Here is a 19,619-nt window from a genome sequence, read left to right as displayed (position 1 = left end):
GTTATTGCAGAAAGGGTATTTAGAAAGGGTCTTCTTTTACCAAACAGCACCATGCAAATACTTAAAACATTCAGGATTCATGACAAATATTGGTTGTCCTCTTCAACATGTATTTGTATACAAATAATGCTTAACATTTAGACAAAGTATAAAATAAACAAGTGCTCTTTTGCTATATATATAAAAAAATTCCCGATTTTAAGCTATAAATTTAGTGTGCTTTATACACAAGTGCGTGTTTTATAAGTTATTTGAGAATGTAAACTAGTTACATTACGACAACATCATGGTAATAAACACAAACTCCTCACCATCTTGTGGTTGCCCTGCTATTGGCCACCATGTCTGCCATTACAAAATACCATTTCATCTTCTGGAGAGGCTCACATAGAACATGTTCAGGGTTTCCAGGATAGTGAGAGCGGTGAAAACCTGCATTGGTGATCATTAATACGGGCCGGGTTAATATGCATGCCAAGGCTGATTAACTGAGCAGAAATACAATGCACCTTGGCATGTATAATCTATTGCGGTAACTTACCGGTTTATTTCATTTTTAGCTTTGAATTCCGTTGTTGGCGATAGAGTTTTCTTTCCGACCATAAATGGCTGCATATATAAAGCATACCTGAGTGATAAAATATGAGGGTCAGTGAAATAATTGATCAATAATACTACACATTTTAGACTAAAAGTATTTACCTGCTGGAAGTATGATAAAGTAGACTTTCAAAATGTATGGGAAATGGATTGATACCAGAAGTGGCAATGACGTCTTAAAGGAATACGTGCCGAATGATTCAAAATAAGGAAGAGATTCATAAATTGTGTACACTGGAAACAACAAAACAGTATGTTACAACCTGGAAATAAAAATGAACGTTTCAGATCCCTGAAGTATCTCTATGTAGGTTATTCTGTGCAAAGCTGACCCTGCACTGTATAATGCAACGTTAATTTGGGGACATTTTTCATATTGCTGATATAACTATGCATTATATAGGGCCAGCTCAGCTTTTCTTGCAGGAAAAGCTCACTGGGGTATTCCTTTATAGTATATACTAATCACACGTAACATTATGACCACCTGCCTAATATTGTGAAGGCCCCCCCCTTTGCCACCTAACAACCCTGACCGACTCCACTAGACCTCTTAAGCTGTGCCATGGCATCTGGCACAAAGGCATTGGCAGCAGATCCCTTAAGTTGCGAGGTGGGGCCTCCATGGATGCATCCTGGTGCCATGTGTTCCAGGTGCACACACACCCAGCCATCCACATGATGTAAAAGTAAATGCGATTCATCGGTCCAGCCCCCCTTCTTCCATTACTCTCTGGTCCAGTTTTTATGCTCCCATGCCCATTTTGGGCGCTTTTGGAAGTGGATGGGCACCCTGTCTGGTCTGTGGCTACGCAGCCCCATACGCAACAAACTGCGATGCACTGTGTGTTCTGACACCTTTCTATCAGAACCAGCTTGTCTGTTGATCACACGGGCCAGCCCAAATACATCAATGAGCCTTTGGCCACCCATTACCCTGTCGCCGGTGTACGGCTTTTTCTTCCTTGGACCGCTTTTGATAGGTACTATTGACCACTACAGACCAGGAACACCCCACAGGAGCTGCAGTTTTGGAGATGCTCTGAACCAGCTGTCTAACCATCACAATTTGGCCCTTGTCAAAGTCGTTCAGATCCTTATGCTTTGCCCATTTCTTACACATCAACTTTGAGGAAGAAATGTTCATTCACTGTCAAAGATATCCCACCCACTAACAGGTGCCATGATAACAAGATTATCAGTGTTACTCACTTCACTTGTCGGTAGTCATAATGTTATGGCTGATCTGTGTATAGTGAAGTCAGGGTGATGAACTATCCATCTCATTTCCAAAGCTATGGATTGGAGAATAATCAACAAAAGATATAGAATCTTAAAGAGATTTTTTTCCTAAAGGTCTATGTGTTTGCTAGGACTGTGTATAGGTTAATGGAATATGAAACATATGTAACAGTCCTAGCAAACACATAGACCTTTAGGAAAAAAATCTATATAATTGTATTACCACCACAACACAGAGACGGGTGGATTGAGTGATTCTTCCCTCTACAGACTTAACCCAACACAGACTGCTACTGTCAAAATGCATGATTTGAGATATAAATTGAGATCTTACCTTCAGCCAGTACTGACAAAGGATATATTGGAATCCACCATGTGTGTTTCAGCCAAGTCAGTTCTGGGTAGCCAATTCCTACTGCTGACAACATGTGGTATGAGTACCTGCATCAAGAAACGTCCATACATGACACAAACACACAAACAGATATGGCTTTTGGCGGTAGAACGATCTGTTGATCATTGCACACCTAGAATGAAAGAGGGTCTGGTATATAACCTTAACTGTTAACATTCTATACTGATAGCTAGTTGAAGAAGCCCTTTGGTCAAGCTAACCTAACAATCATTTCTCAATCTTTTTATTGCTTTAATGATTAAAGCTGCCACGTGTGCTCTTAAATAGATGAACCTATTCTATTTACAAATCTCACTAAAGAATGATTTTGGGGGAATCCATAATGGAAGTAAACATATAATGCTGAGCCAATCAGAATTTATCTAAAATAGATGGTGAGATGTTTGTAAAGAATGTAAGCATATTGTCACATACAATCTATGGCAGGGCAGACATTTCAAATATAATGTCCATATAGGAGATTATGTACAAAAAGTGAATCTGGTGCAAGGTTTTAAACGTGGCCTTTTCACCATAGCAACTGACGGATTGGTCCAGTAACTAGGAACATTTTCATGATAACACCACTTTCCAAACATTCAACCAACTGCTTACATACTCTTTGTATATGAGATGCTAATGACCCTAAAAATTCCATCTATAATTCCATGAAATTTATTCTGACATGTTTTTTTCCCCCATATATTTTACATGCACATTCATTTGGAAAGTAACCAAAAGGGTTACGTTTCAGGTGGCTTTTGCCATGTAAGCTTACACACCCTACTAATGCTGGATACATTAATGGATATACCTAGACTTAGGCAATCATTCAATATCCATTAATGTATCCGTTAGACCAGGGATGCCCATCACAAGGGTATATATATATAGATATCTATATCTATAGATATCGATAAGATAAGGGTGTATAGCCACTTCTGCACCATCAAACATAAAATCACAGACGGCAGTGCCTTCAAAGTGCTCACAACAGAATTTGCACAAATGTTGATATTTGATTCCGAAATATTTGTCTTTAGCGTACAATGTATTATTCAACAAATAGTTACAAACATAACGGTGGTAACTGATGTTACCTTACAACGTCCCACGTGTTCCAAAGGAAGAACAAAGCACAAACAACGCATTTGCTCTGCACCTCCTCCTGGCTGGTAATGACTACGAAAAGGATGACCAGTCTCTCTGTCACCTGCAATGGACATGGAATGGAGGCATCAGTCGCCGTGCTGCTAATAAAAACTCTATGGCTAAGGGTTAAAGTTACGTCTCAGTTACCCCTAGTTACAAACATTACTGCCCGGTCTCTCAGAACCATACAGACAAGTTAGAAAATAAAAAGGCTCTGTAGGTACTGACAATAAGCAGGGCCATTAACCCACACGCTGCATGCAATATTTAAGTCACACCCACACGCTTCATGCAATCTTTAAGCCACACCCACATGCTGCATGTGATCTTTAAGTCACACCCAGATCCTGCAGGCTATCAAGCCACACCCACATGATGCATGCTACAATCAAGCCACTCCCACAGGCTTTTGTTAAGCCACGCCCAAATGTTATCATTAAGCCACACCCAAATGATGAGGGCTAACAAGTCACACACACCCTGCAGGCTATCATTAAGACACACAATGCATGGTATAATTAAGCCACTCCCACAGGTTATCATTAAGCCACACCCACACGGTACACGCTATCATTAAGCCACACCCACACTCGCATTTAGCCACACCCATAAGCTGCTACTTGTCAGTATACTATGGTTGAGATGATTAAATTCTAAGCCTGTAAGTCACACTGAAAAAAGAAGTGAGGCTTCCTTATTGACCTATTGTTAGTGATTACAGCGTTTAACAAGACAAAGGCCGACATACCAGTAAGAGAGTTGGAAGGAATCGCTGCTGCTCAGCCCCAAGCAGCACATGGACAGGCTCGAGCGCAGACAGTAACTGGCAGGCTTGCATTACCAGCCCAATTGTGTAGAACGTGTCCACAAAGGAATCTGTACGAATGAAGCACCACACGGCTAGTTACTCCTAACAGCATGCCTGATACACCTGTCTACCCGCGCAACGCAACCCAACCCCGTAACCTCCATAACACGCGTAAAAAAAAGAGAAAGACTTAAAGTGCTACCTGTTTCCGGAATCTACCCCAATAAAAGCGCAGCGTACGTACTCTAATTAATAAAAAAAAGGGTTATTGAGCCATCGCTGCAGCCATAAAGGACTTCGTCAGGGCAGAAAATGATTACGAATGGGCCTGTTTGCCTTTTTCACGACACAGTGCCCCTAAATATGTATCATACAGCGACGCCCCGATGAATTCATTATAATGAAAGACATATTGTTTTGGCGACATATAGCATGCGGTCACTAAGTTACCTTGTCCAAAGAAGAGAAACCTTGCGACCATATTGGTGAAGATCCAGGAATGTCCGCAGAACTGGAGGAGATGGTAAACGAATACATACGTCTTCATGCTTGTTCCGGGAGGCCGCGCAACCTTCACTGTAAAGCAGATGAACACAATTTAGATCCTGCGTGATGTCATAGAGGACCAATGATATCATTTTATCATAAGCATTGTACGTGATATATTTAGTATTAGCTAGAAACCAAAAATGAAGAAAAAAAAAATGTATGCTATATTGGAACTTACCGAGACTTACTAGCATTTTATCTCACCTTTGTACATATAGTAACCCTTTGATGTATGCTGTATACATTATCTTTTATTTATATAGCGCCAACAGTTTACGCAGCGCTTCTTACAGAATATACATTCAAAAGGTATGACAAAACTAGAACTGACAGACTAACACAATCCGGTATATTACGTCGTGCTCACAAACTTCAGTTATAGAGCTATTATCTCAAATAGTTGTTATTATTAGCTTCCAAATAAGCGTTCATTTATAATATTTTTATTTATAATAACTCATTATAGTGTTAATATCTTGTTTTAGAACTACTTGAAGTTGTACACTTAACCCCTTAATGACAAAGCCCGTACATGTACAGGCTCAAAATGCATTGTTTTCAATGGGTTTAGGGACCGCCCATTGTCCTTAAGGGGTTAATACAGTTAAAATAAGAGAAAAACAGACAACCAAGAACAAAAGTAAAAAGGTAAGAAGGAGCTAGGGAAAAAAAGAAATAAAAAAAGAGGACAAGCGTTAAGAGGAAGCAGAAAAGTCAGATTATTGATAGAAAGTAACATAACTGTAACACGACTAAGCATCGGCTCTTTAATCACAGTGGCCGCGCTTCTCTAAACATGTAGGCAGTCCTACATAATTTGCATTCACAATCCTCCTTTGCCTTTCTACCTACTTGGGCCAGTCTAGGGAGATCAGAAAATCTCCCCAACCAGGGCCCAGCTTCACACCACCTGTAAAAGTAGGACAGTGCAGCAAGTAGCCTGGAAAACAGGACTGTCACATAGAAACTGGGACAGTTGGGAGGTATGTAGAAGTATCTACTACCTTCAGGATTTGGCAATGTGTATTTTATCAAACAAAATTGGGGGGGAATTGAGAAGAGAAACCCAACAACGGAAGATCGCAGTCTCTGTATATAACTGTAAGTGGCAGTCTCTGCGGATACCGGGGTCTCTTCCGACGAACAGAAATTAGGGTCCGCTGATCCAAGAAGCCCTCGATTGAGTGTGATTGAGCACTTCAACTCCACATATCTTTGGGACATTCTTGGAAACATCAAGTCCTTTCTGTCTATCTGTTTAAGTGGAATTTCTCTCATTTTTTGTGTAAAAGTCTAATTTGCCTTCTTCTGAAACAACACCTTACGTATATTCCCACATATGGTGTTAGCGTGTGTGTGCGTATATGACTGTGTTTCTTGCTGAACCTGGCACCAAAGCAATTTTTCTTCTAGGTTCTTATCTCTGAAGTCTTAAGAAATACCGCTTTCTGGAAACACATATGTGATAGTTATCAAAGATAAAAAAAAGGCTAAACATTCTAAAAATGTGTCCATTTTAAAAGGAAGTTTTGGAGTTCTGTGTTTGGTTGGCAATTACTAAATTCATAGCAATCTCTTTGTTCCTCTCTTGTCTGAATGTTTAGGGTTTTTTTTAGGCTATCATTGCTTAACAGGAAGATGAGATCGCAGTATTGTCCTTCCAGTCCAGTTACAGAGTCTGTAAGCAAGAATGTAGAAGATTGTAAAATATTGTGTGCGGATATCCAACAACAGAAAGCAAACCATCTGAAATCCATGTGCTCTGCCAGTTTACGATGTTACCTTGCAGCAAAATACGCATCATAATGGCCACTTAAATATCCTGAGACGTCACTTAAAGCAGATTTGCATACCGTGCCATGACCAAACCTTTGGTAGGTCAACAGAGAAGATAATATAACACAGGGTTAAAAATTCTGCATGGCAAGAGTGGCAACTACCCATGTGCCGCAAGGTGAGAAGAACCCTTGAGCTGCTTCCAGAAGAGACATCAATGCAGGACATCTCCACTGTGCTTGTCCTAGGCCCCAGGATCCTGACTTATGGCTGTAATATACACACATGATAGATGGCTCCAAAATTCTTCAAAAAGGGCTAGTCCAACTTGGACCAGCACACATGGAAACAGGAACGAGGCAATGAAGGTTTTGGACATGGTAAGAGGGAAAACGACAGAAGGAGAGAGTGAGCAAGCTAATGAGTGAGAGGGTAAGGGATTAAGGGAGGGAGTATGTAAGTATGTATGTGTGTAGGGTTAGAGTGAGTGTGTGTGTTAGCATGAGTGTGTATGTGAAAGTGTGAGAGGGAGTGTGTTAGCATGAGTGTGTGTGTAAGTGTGATAGGGAGTATGTTAGCATGAGTGTGTGTAAGTATGATAGGGAGTGTGTTAGCATGAGTGTGTGTAAGTGTGATAGGGAGTGTGTTAGCATGAGTGTAAGTGTTACTGTGTTTGCATGCGTGTGTATGTGTAAGTGTGAGAGGGAGTGTGTTAGCATGAGTGTGTATGTGTAAGTGTGTTAGCATGATTGTGTAAGTGTGTCACGTTTCACCATGCGCTAGCTGGACTTGTTCAAACTTTGTTTTTCCATTTTCATTTGCCGACCACTAGTGGCCGCCCTGGCCATGCAGGACCTCTCAGACCAATTATCAGGCCCAGCTGCAGTGGCTTACCTGATCAAGTCAGCCTTGATAAACCTGCCCAGCCCTGCAGTCTGGGCCTTGACATTGAAGTTGGAGGACTACCTGTTTGGTTCCTGCCTTGTTCCAGTACCTGCCTTGTTCCAGTACCTGCCTTGTTCCAGTACCTGCCGTGTTCCTGAGTTGCGGCCAGCGCCCCACTAAGTGGACTCCCAATAGGAGTGCCCTGCATTGCGACTCCCAGGATGACTGCCCACTAGTGGACTACCCTGGTTGAGTGCCCTGCAAGTGGGCAACCTGCCGTGTGCCCTGCAAGTGGGCAACCTGCCATGTGCCCTGGAAGAGGGCTACAAGCCGTGTGCCCCGCAAGTGGGCTTATCTGCCATGTGCCTTGTTCCAGTACCTGCCTTGTTCCAGTACCTGCCTTGTTCCAGTACCTGCCGTGTTCCTGAGTTGCGGCCTGCGCCCCACTAAGTGGACTCCCAAGAGGAGTGCCCTGCATCGCGACTCCCAGGATGACTGCCCACTAGCGGACTACCCTGGTTGAGTGCCCTGCAAGTGGGCAATCTGCCGTGTGCCCTGCAAGTGGGCAACCTGCCGTGTGCCCTGGAAGAGGGCTTCAAGTCGTGTGCCCCGCAAGTGGGCTTATCTGCCGTGTGCCCCGCAAGTGGGCTTATCTGCCGTGTGCCCCGCAAGTGGGCTTATCTGCCGTGTGCCCCGCAAGTGGGCTTATCTGCCGTGTGCCCCGCAAGTGGACTTATCTGCCGTGTGCCCCGCAAGTGAGCTTATCTGCCGTGTGCCCCGCAAGTGAGCTTATCTGCCGTGTGCCCCGCAAGTGGGCTTATCTGCCGTGTGCCCCGCAAGTGGGCTTATCTGCCGTGTGCCCCGCAAGTGGGCTTATCTGCCGTGTGCCCCGCAAGTGGGCTTCCAGCCGTGTGCCCCGCAAGTGGGCTTCCTGCCAAGTCGAGTGACTCTTTGTATATATTGTTGTACCACCGCATTCAATACAACTCTTAATCCAGATCTGTTGTCTGTGGTTTATTCCTGCGCCTGTCTGTAACAACCCCAGACCATAATGCATCGTGGGGTACAGACAGAGCCCCTCGTATCCCCTGCACCTGGGCTCCTTATCAACCTGTGTCCTCGGTTCGTGACAAAGTGTGAGAAGGAGTGTGTTGGCATGAGTGTATATGTGTGTGAGAGGGAGTGTGTTAGCATGAGTGTGTATGTGTGTGAAAAGGAGTGTGTTAGCATGAGTGTATGTGTAAGTGTGAGTGTGTTAGAATGAGGGTGTATGTGTGTGAGAAGGAGTGTGTTAGCATGAGTGTGTATGTGTAAGTGTGAGAGGGGGGGTGTTAGCGTGAGTGTGTATGTGTAAGTGTGAGAGGGAGTGTGTTAGCATGAGTGTGTATGTGTGTGAGAAGGAGTGTGTTAGCATGAGTGTGTATATGTAAGTGTGAGAGGGAGTGGGTTAGCATGAGTGTGTATGTGTGTGAGAAGGAGTGTGTTAGCATGAGTGTGTATGTGTAAGTGTGAGAGGGAGTGGGTTAGCATGAGTGTGTATGTGTGTGAGAGGGAGTGGGTTAGCATGAGTGTGTATGTGTAAGTGTGAGAGGGAATGTGTTAGCATGAGTGTGTATGTGTGTGAGAAGGAGTGTGTTAGCATGAGTGTGTAAGTGTGAGAGGGAGTGGGTTAGCATGAGTGTTTATGTGTGTGAGAAGGAGTGTGTTAGCATGAGTGTGTATGTGTAAGTGTGAGAGGGAGTGTGTTAGCATGAGTGTGTATGTGTGTGAGAAGGAGTGTGTTAGCATGAGTGTGTATGTGTGTGAGGAGTGTGTTAGCATGAGTGTGTAAGTGTGAGAGGGAGTGGGTTAGCATGAGTGTTTATGTGTGTGAGAAGGAGTGTGTTAGCATGAGTGTGTATGTGTAAGTGTGAGAGGGAGTGGGTTAGCATGAGTGTGTATGTGTAAGTGTGAGAAGGAGTGTGTTAGCATGAGTGTGTATGTGTAAGTGTGAGAGGGAGTGTGTTAGCATGAGTGTGTATGTGTAAGTGTGAGAGGGAGTGGGTTAGCATGAGTGTGTATGTGTGTGAGGAGTGTGTTAGCATGAGTGTGTAAGTGTGAGAGGGAGTGGGTTAGCATGAGTGTTTATGTGTGTGAGAAGGAGTGTGTTAGCATGAGTGTGTATGTGTAAGTGTGAGAGGGAGTGTGTTAGCATGAGTGTGTATGTGTGTGAGAAGGAGTGTGTTAGCATGAGTGTGTATATGTAAGTGTGAGAGGGAATGGGTTAGCATAAGTGTGTATGTGTGTGAGAAGGAGTGTGTTAGCATGAGTGTGTATGTGTCAGTGTGAGAGGGAGTGTGTTAGCATGAGTGTGTATGTGTAAGTGTGAGAGGGAGTGGGTTAGCATGAGTGTGTATGTGTGTGAGAAGGAGTGTGTTAGCATGAGTGTGTATGTGTAAGTGTGAGAGGGAGTGTGTTAGCATGAGTGTGTATGTGTGTGAGAAGGAGTGTGTTAGCATGAGTGTGTATATGTAAGTGTGAGAGGGAATGGGTTAGCATAAGTGTGTATGTGTGTGAGAAGGAGTGTGTTAGCATGAGTGTGTATGTGTCAGTGTGAGAGGGAGTGTGTTAGCATGAGTGTGTATGTGTAAGTGTGAGAGGGAGTGGGTTAGCATGAGTGTGTATGTGTAAGTGTGAGAAGGAGTGTGTTAGCATGAGTGTGTATGTGTAAGTGTGAGAGGGAGTGGGTTAGCATGAGTGTGTATGTGTGTGAGAAGGAGTGTGTTAGCATGAGTGTGTATGTGTCAGTAGGAATATGTGAAGGTTGTAGGTTTCCTTCATTTCCAGCTCATCAAATGAGAGTTTCTGAAGACAAAAATGCAGGCTTGATGAACCACGTTGAGTACATCAGGCCCTCATTGTCAGTGTGCTGTAGAGAATTTGCGTGAATTGTCACTGTTAGGGATGCTAACACACACTCACACACATATATAAAATCAATCATATGCAAATAAATAACTGCACATATTGTCTTGTTTTTCTAGATTTACAGACAATAAATGCTGAGTTCCTTTATGCTGAGCTGAGAGAGCATCTGCTGTTAAATGGTTAACTTTTGCATTTGTAGGCTCTGCTTCCTACTATTATCATCTCTCTATTCACTATAGAGTTTGTGGTTTGAACTCCCTCACTTCTCTATACATGAAGAGTCTGGCCCTAGGGAGAGATGCCAGGAGAGTTTGGGTTCAACTCTGTAGCTTCTCAACTCTCTTACTTCTCTAATAGATTTTTCCAGCATGAAGGTCTGAGCTGGCCCTGTATAGTGTATAGTTAAATCAGCGAGATCTCTTCACTCATTGAATTATACATTATACAGGGCCATCTCAGCCCTTCATGCTGGAGAAATCTATTAGAGAAGTAAGAGAGTTGAGAAGTGAGAGAGTTGAACCCAAACTCTCCTGGCATCTCTTCCTAATGAATAGACCTCTCTGCTTCAAAATGGTCTCTTGGTGAGTATGAGAGCTGCCCCTCCCCAGCTGCCCCACTCTCTGCCGGGACACCCGACTGACTCACATGCACTGCTGCTGGCGGGAGATGCCCCTCGTGAGATCTTCACGCGCGGCGTGGCGTGGGGTGGCAGGATGGCCGTCAGTGAGCTCTCATCAGCCCAGATAGCTTGCTCACACGGTCCGGGGCTCCTGCTTTGATCCAGAAGACGCTAGTGTACTCATCGCTGTGTATGGAAGTAGCCAGCCAGATGTTACTGCAGCCGCCTGACAGCCTCACTCCTCACATTCCTCCCACAGCCTGCAACAGCGTGGAGTGACACGCCCATAACAGTATCAACTCCCTGCCTCTCCTCCTCTCTACTTACTGCCCTCCTACTCCTCTCCACTCACTGCTCACCTCCTCCTCATCTCTACTTACTGCTCTCCTCCTCATCTCTACTTACTGCTCTCCTCCTCATCTCTACTTACTGCTCTCCTTCTCCTATACTTACTGCTCACCCCCTCCTCATCTCTACTTACTGCTCTCCTCTCTACTTACTGCTCACCTCCTCCTCATCTCTACTTACTGCTCTCCTCTCTACTTACTGCTCACCTCCTCCTCATAACTACTTATTGCTCCCCTCCTCCTCTGTACTTACTGCTCTCCTTCTCTCTACTTACTGCTCTCCTTCTCCTATACTTACTGCTCTCCTCCTCTTCATATCTACATACTGCTCTCCTTCTCATCTCTACTCACATCCTCATCATCTCTACTTACTGCCCTCCTACCCCCCTCCACTCGCTGCTCACCTCCTCCTCATCTCTACTTACCGCTCTCCTTCTCCTATACTTTTGCTCTCCTCCTCCTCATCATCTCTACTTACTGCTCACCTCCTCCTCATCTCTACTTACTGCTCTCCTTCTCATCTCTACTCACTGCTCACATCCTCCTCCTCACCTTCTCCTCATCTCTACTTACTGCTCTCCTCCTCATATCTACTTACTGCTCTCCTGCTCATCTCTACTTACTGCTCTCCTCATCCTCCTCTCTACTTACTGCTCACCTCATCCTCCTCTCTACTTACTGCTCACCTACTCCTCTCCACTCACTGCTCACCTCCTCCTCCTCATCTCTACTTACTGCCCTCCTTCTCCTCTCCACTCACTGCTCACCCCCTCCTCATCTCTACTTCTCTCCTCCTATACTTACTTCACACCTCCTCCTCATCTCTAATTACTGCTCTCATCCTCATCTCTACTTACTGCTCTCCTTCTCCTCTCTACTCACTGCTCACCTCCTCCTCTCTACTCACCTCCTCCTCATCTCTACTTACTGCTCACCTCCTCTCTACTTACTGCCCTCCTTCTCCTCTCTACTTACTGTCCTCCATTTCCTCTCTTACTGCCCTCAATCTCCTCTCTACTTACTGCTCCCCTCCTCATCTCTACTTACTGCACCCCTCCTCCTTACTACTTACTGCCCTCCTTCTCCTCTGTACTTACTGCCCTCCTTCTCCTTTCTACTTACTGCCCTCCATCTACTCTCTACTTACTGCTCCCCTCTTCCTCTTTATTTACTGCTCATCTCCTTCTCTCTACTTACTGCTCTCCTGCTCCTCTCTACTTAGTGCTCTCCTTCTCCTCTCTACTTAATACTCTCCTCCTTTGTTCTGGACTCCCTCTCCTTTAGGTCACACTATGCTCCCTCTATCAGAAGCTTCATATTCTCAAGAAAGGTTATCAAGATTCTTCTTCTAACATAGATTGTTCTTTGTGATTCTGATCTGACTTATCTCAAGCAGGAGGAATGAATGCCAGTAATAGATCTAATTCTTGATTAGGAAAATATGTTCACCCATTTGAAAGGCTATGTGCAATCATCAGGAAGAGTCAATTTGTTGCTATGGTAAATATTAATTCACATGTAAACTATTTTTTTCATATTTAATAAAACCTATGGTTGAGAAAAATGTTTTGTTTTTAGTCCCTTTTATTTGCCAACCTGCCCCCAGATATGCCTTATACCCCCTTATAGGCCACTCTGCCCCCAGAAGTGCCTTATACCCCCTATATGCCACTCTGCCTCCCAAATATTCCTTTTAACCCCCTATATACCACTCTGCCTCCCCGATTTTCCTTTTAACGCCCTTTATGCACTCTGCCTGCAGAAAGTCCTTATACCCCCCTATATGCCACTCTTACCCTCAACCGATTTACCAGTGCTTCCTTAGACTTGTGCCTCGTGTTTCAGATTCCTTGGTGTCTAGTGGGGCAGCTGGTGGAGGTCTATCAAAGAGCACTGAAAGGTCATCGGCGTTCCTGCATAGAAGCCCCAGAGGAAATGCCGGCAGCAGCAGAGGTTGTCTGCTTCTCACAGACGTCCACCAGCTGCCAGAGAGGAGGATCCAGGTCTCCTGCAGTGCTGCGGGGGATCAGGATCGTAGGATCTCTATTTGAGGTCGGATTATAAAACGAGGGTATTTTTCACAGGAATTGCCCTGAAAAAAACCCTCATCTCATTATCGATTAGTTGGCCGATTATTTTTTCAATTAATCGCAGACACTTAAATACGCAGATGTTATGGGATTGCATATTGATACAAAGCAACAGTTTATATCTAAAATTAAGATAATCTAAGAAAAGTGGCCAAAAAGAGAAAACACAGCAAAGCTGTTGTGCAATGAAGAAGTTAAGGGTTTCTTACAAGTAATACCAGTGACTGTTGTGGTCAAGCTCATTCCTCTTTTTTTTTTTTTTAGCCAAATATAAGGAATGAGTCAAACAATTCAGTATCTCATGAAATGTGTCCTTTGTTACACAGAGATATCCTGTGCTCTTTATTTATAGATATAACTGGTTTAGAACCTTGGGCCTGTTTTATGCACAGCCAAGGAAAGAATTGCGAGGGCGAGATAAGAATTTAGAACATGTTAAGTAGCGTGAGAGCAGGACCACTCGCTAGCTCAAAAGATTGTAGTCATTTTATTAACAGCTACTGATACTTATTTATACCATGATCTGGGGTAAATTTTCCTGATGCTGAATGTCAGTTTTCTAATAGAATACACATATACGTATACATACATATATATATATATATACATACACAGTGATTCATTTTACCTTAGTAGACTCTAACCCACGTTCTCACATGGACTTGGCTGCCCTTCAACCAAGAATCCCGGTGTTGAGCCTTATTTTTAGATATAAAATCTAGCACTTGTTTAGGTTATCTCAGGTTATAGAATCCCGCCTCAGAGGTGGACAACTACCTACCAGCTACTGATTTTTCCTGTATAACTGTAAACTGTTTAAATAAATATGCTGGGGTCCCTCTGGAAACGTTACTGAGTGGGGCCACTTCCTTACATGCCGGTGTGACTATGTTAATTAAAATTTCAGTTGTCCGAATCCATATGCCTTCATTGGTGCAGGGTTGGAAGTGGGGCAGGGGAGGTTCAGGTGGTTGTGAAGGTCAGAGCCGCATGTCTACCTTACCTGTCCAACCACCTCGCTCGGCTAAAATGAATCGCCAGATGGTCACAGCATAGTGGGCTGGTCAGTTCTGAATGCTAGAGGGGCTTTGGACACAAAGGCACCTGTGTCCACATACAGCAGTCATGTCCAAAGAAGCCTCCAGTACTATTGGAAACCACTTTTATGTATAGTTCATCAGGCATTGGACCTTTCGTCTCACAAAACCCTGCAATTTCTCAATAAGAAAATGTAACCCCTTACGGACTCAAATGCATTGTTTTCAATGGGTTTAGGGACCGCCCATTGTCTTTAAGGGGTTAAAAAACCAAGAAAATGACTACGATTTGCAGGGCTGCTAGATGAGTATTAGCTCAGGCTTGGGTACAGGTGGAAAATAATGGACAACATGATGATTATCGATAAGTAACCATCATAGTTCACAGCTACTCTGTGACATATCATAAGGATATGATGCTGTGAATTAGTTTCTTTCAGACATTTTAGAACATACTATTTTGTTGTGAGGGAAGTGGCCCAAATCATACATCAGCAGGGACATATCCCCACCAGTATACAGGCAATCAAACTGTCTAACACCAACCTGGAGTCACCTCGATCAGGAGGACAGGTTAAATGTAACACAAGCACCCGCTGCTTTAATACAATCTGAATGCTCGGACTCCTGTTCAAGGCATTCTCTTCTGGCATTGTCACTACTGGCACAGCTGAAAGCACAGAAGAAATTAAAGGATCTCCTAGAGCAGGGGCGTCCAACATGCGGCCCGCGGAACCTCGAGGTGCGGCCCGCGTGAGATCGGCAGCCAGGATCACAAGAGCCCTGCTGCTTACTTGTGGGAGGGTCTATTCTCTGCTCCAGTCCTGCTTCCTCTGTGGGGAGAACGAGGGAGGCCACGCTCCCTGCTGAAGTCTGTGAGCGGCATCGAGAGCTGTAGAGCAGGTAAGGGGGTGGGGAAGGTTGTGTGAATGAGTATGTCTGATTGAGGGAATGAATCTGAGAATGAATGAATTTGTGTGTGTGTGTGATAGCATGGATGTGTAAGTGCTGGAACCTAGGCATGATGGGACTGTGGTTGCTGTTAGCAATCACACTCCTATCATGCCAAGTCAGCCAGTACATGCTGAAACCTGGCTAGTTGCCCCCCTTGTGTATTGATGCTGCCAGCAGTATGGGGTCTGCACTTACAGCCACCCTGTACCAGCACGTATTGGCTGACTTGGGATGATAGGAGTGTGATTGCTAACAGCTAACAGCAATCTGCTAACAGCAATCACAGTCCCATCATGCCTAGGTTCCAGCATTCACTGGTTGCCTGGGTATAAAAAGAGTGTGTTTGCTGTTAGCAATCACACTCCTATCATGCCAAGTCATATTGTTGTGTTACTTTTAATAAAAGTGTGGTTAGACACTAAAATTGGACAAAAATTGCGCAAAATTGCGGTCTTCCAAGCACACCCTAGCCTCTTCTGCTGCTAATAATTTTGGTATAGGTATACTGAGGTCCCCTAGAATTAGTGTAGGGGTGGTAGAGGAGAGGAAGTGGGAAAGCCATGCAGCAAATTTATCCATGAATTGGGAAGTAGGGTCAGAAGATTGGTAAATAACAGCGAAACATATGGCAAGTGGAGAGAAGAGACAAAGTGAACTTCAAAAGAAGAGGGAGTTGGTGACAAATACACACAATACATGCTCCAGATAATTTGTGAACCCCGTTTTCCTCTTGGTCTTGTAAGGCTATACTCTTATACATACACCTTGACAGATCTGTCAAACTCATATTTTCATTCTTTGAAATTGCATGAATGGATGAATTACCAAAGTGACCCAGTGTGGAAATGGATGGAGAGGATTGTATTCCATGTCCCCCCTGTGCAAATATACAGAACTACAAGTAAGAAAATAAAAATGTTATTGGCTTAAACCCTAAGATAGGGTTAAGTGCTATAACTATTTTAAAGAAACACAATCTTTGGAGAAAATGGCATCCATCTTGCACTGCGGGTGCACCCTCTTTTGAGGCCTGCAACACCCTCTCCCTTTATCACCAGTCTGAGAGCAAAAGGGGGCATTGTAGCAAGCAGCCACATTAGCATAACTCCCAACTTCTACCCTGGTGAATCAGGGACCAGAGGGAAGAGTTTGGGATGTAGAGTGTCACTCAAACTGGCAGCGCTACTGTGCATGCGCACAATTCTGAAACTGGGAAAGGGGGGGTGCTGTTCCAAATCCCGCTTTCTTGGCGAGCTCTACCTCTATCCTGAAAAGCAGGTCACAGTTGCAAAATTGGGACTGTCCTGTGCAATCCAGGACAGTTAGGAGGCATGTATAAGAATTAGGATCCAATTTTCTTCAAGTGATAATCACAGTGAGAGAAGCTGCTGATTGGTCACTGCAGCTGCATTTTTCACCGTGATTGATGTCTTTAGTGTAAATGCAAGGCTTCCATACTTCAGATTCTCTCCTTCGAAGATTTTAGGTGAATTCCTTAATTACATGCCATGCTGTCACTATAGGGATTTAGCCCACTATTTTAGTGATTGCATTGTACATTTTGACAGAAGGAAGTTGTTAACAAAGAAAGTTGGTGAGGGTTAACAAACCAAGAAGCAATCTGCTCAACTTTCTTGTGTAGCACTCCCACCTAGTGGGCAAAATTTACAAGGTTCATTATGTTTTACTTGTAGCGATTGATGTGTTTTATCATCAGCAGAGCCTAAACAATAAACTCATCACTTTAATCCCCACTGCAGCTGATCACAAAGTACCTGCGATCAGTCAGCAAGGGGGTCACTCGAGATGGCAGCCTGGATAGACTCTCTAGGACAGGGGTGTCCAAGTTTTTTCTGCAGTGGGCCACTTCATCAGAATTGTATATGTGCAAGGGCCGCACTCATTTTTCACTGAGAGAAAATATGGCCTTTAATAAGATATGCAGATTAAAATAAAGTAAATGACACAAAACCTTTACTTTTCCTCTCACTGATTTCTGGGATTTGTGGGCCTACAAATTCAGGATTCTGGATAAGTAAAAATAAAATAGTTCTATTTATTTTAGCGATGCACTAAAATGAAAATTCTGGACCAAAACCAAAAATTCAGGGTTCACTTAGCAGAAACTGAAAGTGACCCCCCACACACTTTTAATAAAAGTAAGTTACACACCAAAATTGGACAACAAAAAAATTATATATTATGATTGTTAACAGCAATCTCAGGCATACCCAGATTCCAGCATGTACTGGTTGCCTGGGCATTGTATTTTTTGTCCAATTTTAGTGTGTAACCACACTTTTATTAAAAGTAACACAACAATATGACTTGGCATGATAGGAGTGTGATTGCTAACAGCAAACACACTCTTTTTATACCCAGGCAACCAGTGAATGCTGGAACCTAGGCATGATGGGACTGTGATTGCTGTTAGCAGATTGCTGTTAGCTGTTAGCAATCACACTCCTATCATCCCAAGTCAGCCAATACGTGCTGGTACAGGGTGGCTGTAAGTGCAGACCCCATACTGCTGGCAGCATCAATACACAAGGGGGTCAACTAGCCAGGTTTCAGCATGTACTGGCTGACTTGGGATGATAGGAGTGTGATTGCTAACAGCAATCACAGTCCCATCATGCCTAGGTTCCAGCACTTACACATCCATGCTATCACACACACACACACAAATTCATTCATTCACAGATGCATTCCCTCAATCAGACATACTCATTCACACAACCTTCCCCACCCCCTTACCTGCTCTACAGCTCTCGATGCCGCTCACAGACTTCAGCAGGGGGCGCGGCCTCCCTCATTCTCCTCACAGAGGAAGCAGGACTGGAGCAGAGAATAGACCCTCCCACAAGTAAGCAGCAGGGCTCTTGTGATCACGGGCGTAGGAACCGGGGGGGGCGGATCCCCCCCAGGAAATCATAAGGGGGGGACCGATAATATAGAAATCCCCCCCAGGGCTGTACGTGAGTCGAGTGCACTCACAGCTGCCCGATCAGCAGCTGCAGCCTGCAGGACTGGTTAGGGAAATCCGTGATCTCCCCAACCAGTCCTGCAGGCTGCAGCTGCATTAAGGTCACACTCACCAGTGTGCTGTCTGTAACTGAGCACCGGGGCGACGGGATATGACGTTTATATTAGGGCTGCAACTAACGATTATTTTAATAATCGATTAGTTGGCCGATTATTTTTTCGATTAATCGATTAATCGGATAAAAAAAAACAATATGCAAATTTTTTGTTTATTTAAAATCATTTAATGAACTGGATGTTAAAAAACAACTTAAAATTTACATTAACATTCTTATTTTGTTATGATGTAATAAAAAAACAATATTTTCAAAGTACAAGAACCCAAACACAATATTTATGAAACAAAATAACCCCAAACATTCTGAAAAGAGGTGGACTATTACTGTTCAAGAAACTTTGCCCCAGCCCTGGCACTTTGCACCCAGCACTTTGCACCCAGCACTTTGCACCAAGCACTTTGCCCCACCCCTGGCACTTTGCACCCAGCACTTTGCACCCGGCACTTTGCACCCAGCCCTGGCACTTTGCACCCAGCACTCAGCACTTTGCCCCAGCCCTGGCACTTTGCACCCAGCACTTTGCACCCAGCCCTGGCACTTTGCACCCAGAACTTTGCACCCAGCCCTGGCACTTTGCACCCAGCACTTTGCACCCGGCACTTTGCACCCAGCCCTGGCACTTTGCACCCAGCACTTTGCACCCAGCCCTGGCACTTTGCACCCAGCCCTAGCACTTTGCACCCAGCACTTTGCACTGTGCCCCTGCACCCAGTCTCCAACTCTGCCCTGCACCCAGCCCTGCCCCCACACTCACACCCTGCACCCGCTCTGCCCTGCCCCCCCACCCCCACTCTGCCCTGCATCCCCTGAAACCCCACCCCCACCCCCGCGAATCGCTCTGTGCGAATGGAGCCACTCGCACAGAGCGAACCGCTCTGTGCGAATGGAGCCACTCGCACAGAGCGAACCGCTCTGTGCGAACGGAGCCACTCGCACAGAGCGAACCGCTCTGTGCGAACGGAGCCACACGCAACTAAAAGAAGGCGGAGAGTGCAGAGCGTGTAGCGGAAGCGGGGAACGCTCGCGGAGGTAAGTAAAAGGAGCCGAGTGCTCCAACAACGAATCGATCACTCGATTAATCGATAACGGAAATCGGCGACAACGATTTCCGTTATCGATTATTATCGATTTTATCGATTCGTTGTTTCAGCCCTA

The 19,619-nt window shown here is 44.5% G+C and overlaps 1 protein-coding gene across 1 annotated transcript; it reads right to left on the bottom strand.

Moving 5' to 3' along the window:
• Nucleotides 1-545: 545 nt before the first annotated feature.
• On the bottom strand, nucleotides 546-4,743 carry LOC149284269 (very-long-chain (3R)-3-hydroxyacyl-CoA dehydratase-like). Its single transcript, XM_089496971.1, has 6 exons — nucleotides 4,647-4,743; nucleotides 4,137-4,264; nucleotides 3,337-3,449; nucleotides 2,177-2,283; nucleotides 703-834; nucleotides 546-628 (listed from the first exon to the last, which is right to left on the bottom strand). Exons 1-6 carry the CDS (start codon nucleotides 4,741-4,743, stop codon nucleotides 546-548), a joined length of 660 nt encoding a protein of 219 aa, XP_089353097.1.
• Nucleotides 4,744-19,619: the final 14,876 nt, after the last annotated feature.

The sequence above is a fragment of the Sceloporus occidentalis genome, unplaced genomic scaffold (genome assembly GCF_023333645.1).
Source record: "Sceloporus occidentalis isolate IW3139 unplaced genomic scaffold, rSceOcc1.0.p SCAF_96, whole genome shotgun sequence".
NCBI classification, from domain to species: Eukaryota; Metazoa; Chordata; class Lepidosauria; order Squamata; family Phrynosomatidae; genus Sceloporus; species Sceloporus occidentalis.
This window is presented reverse-complemented; position numbering and strand designations above follow the sequence as displayed.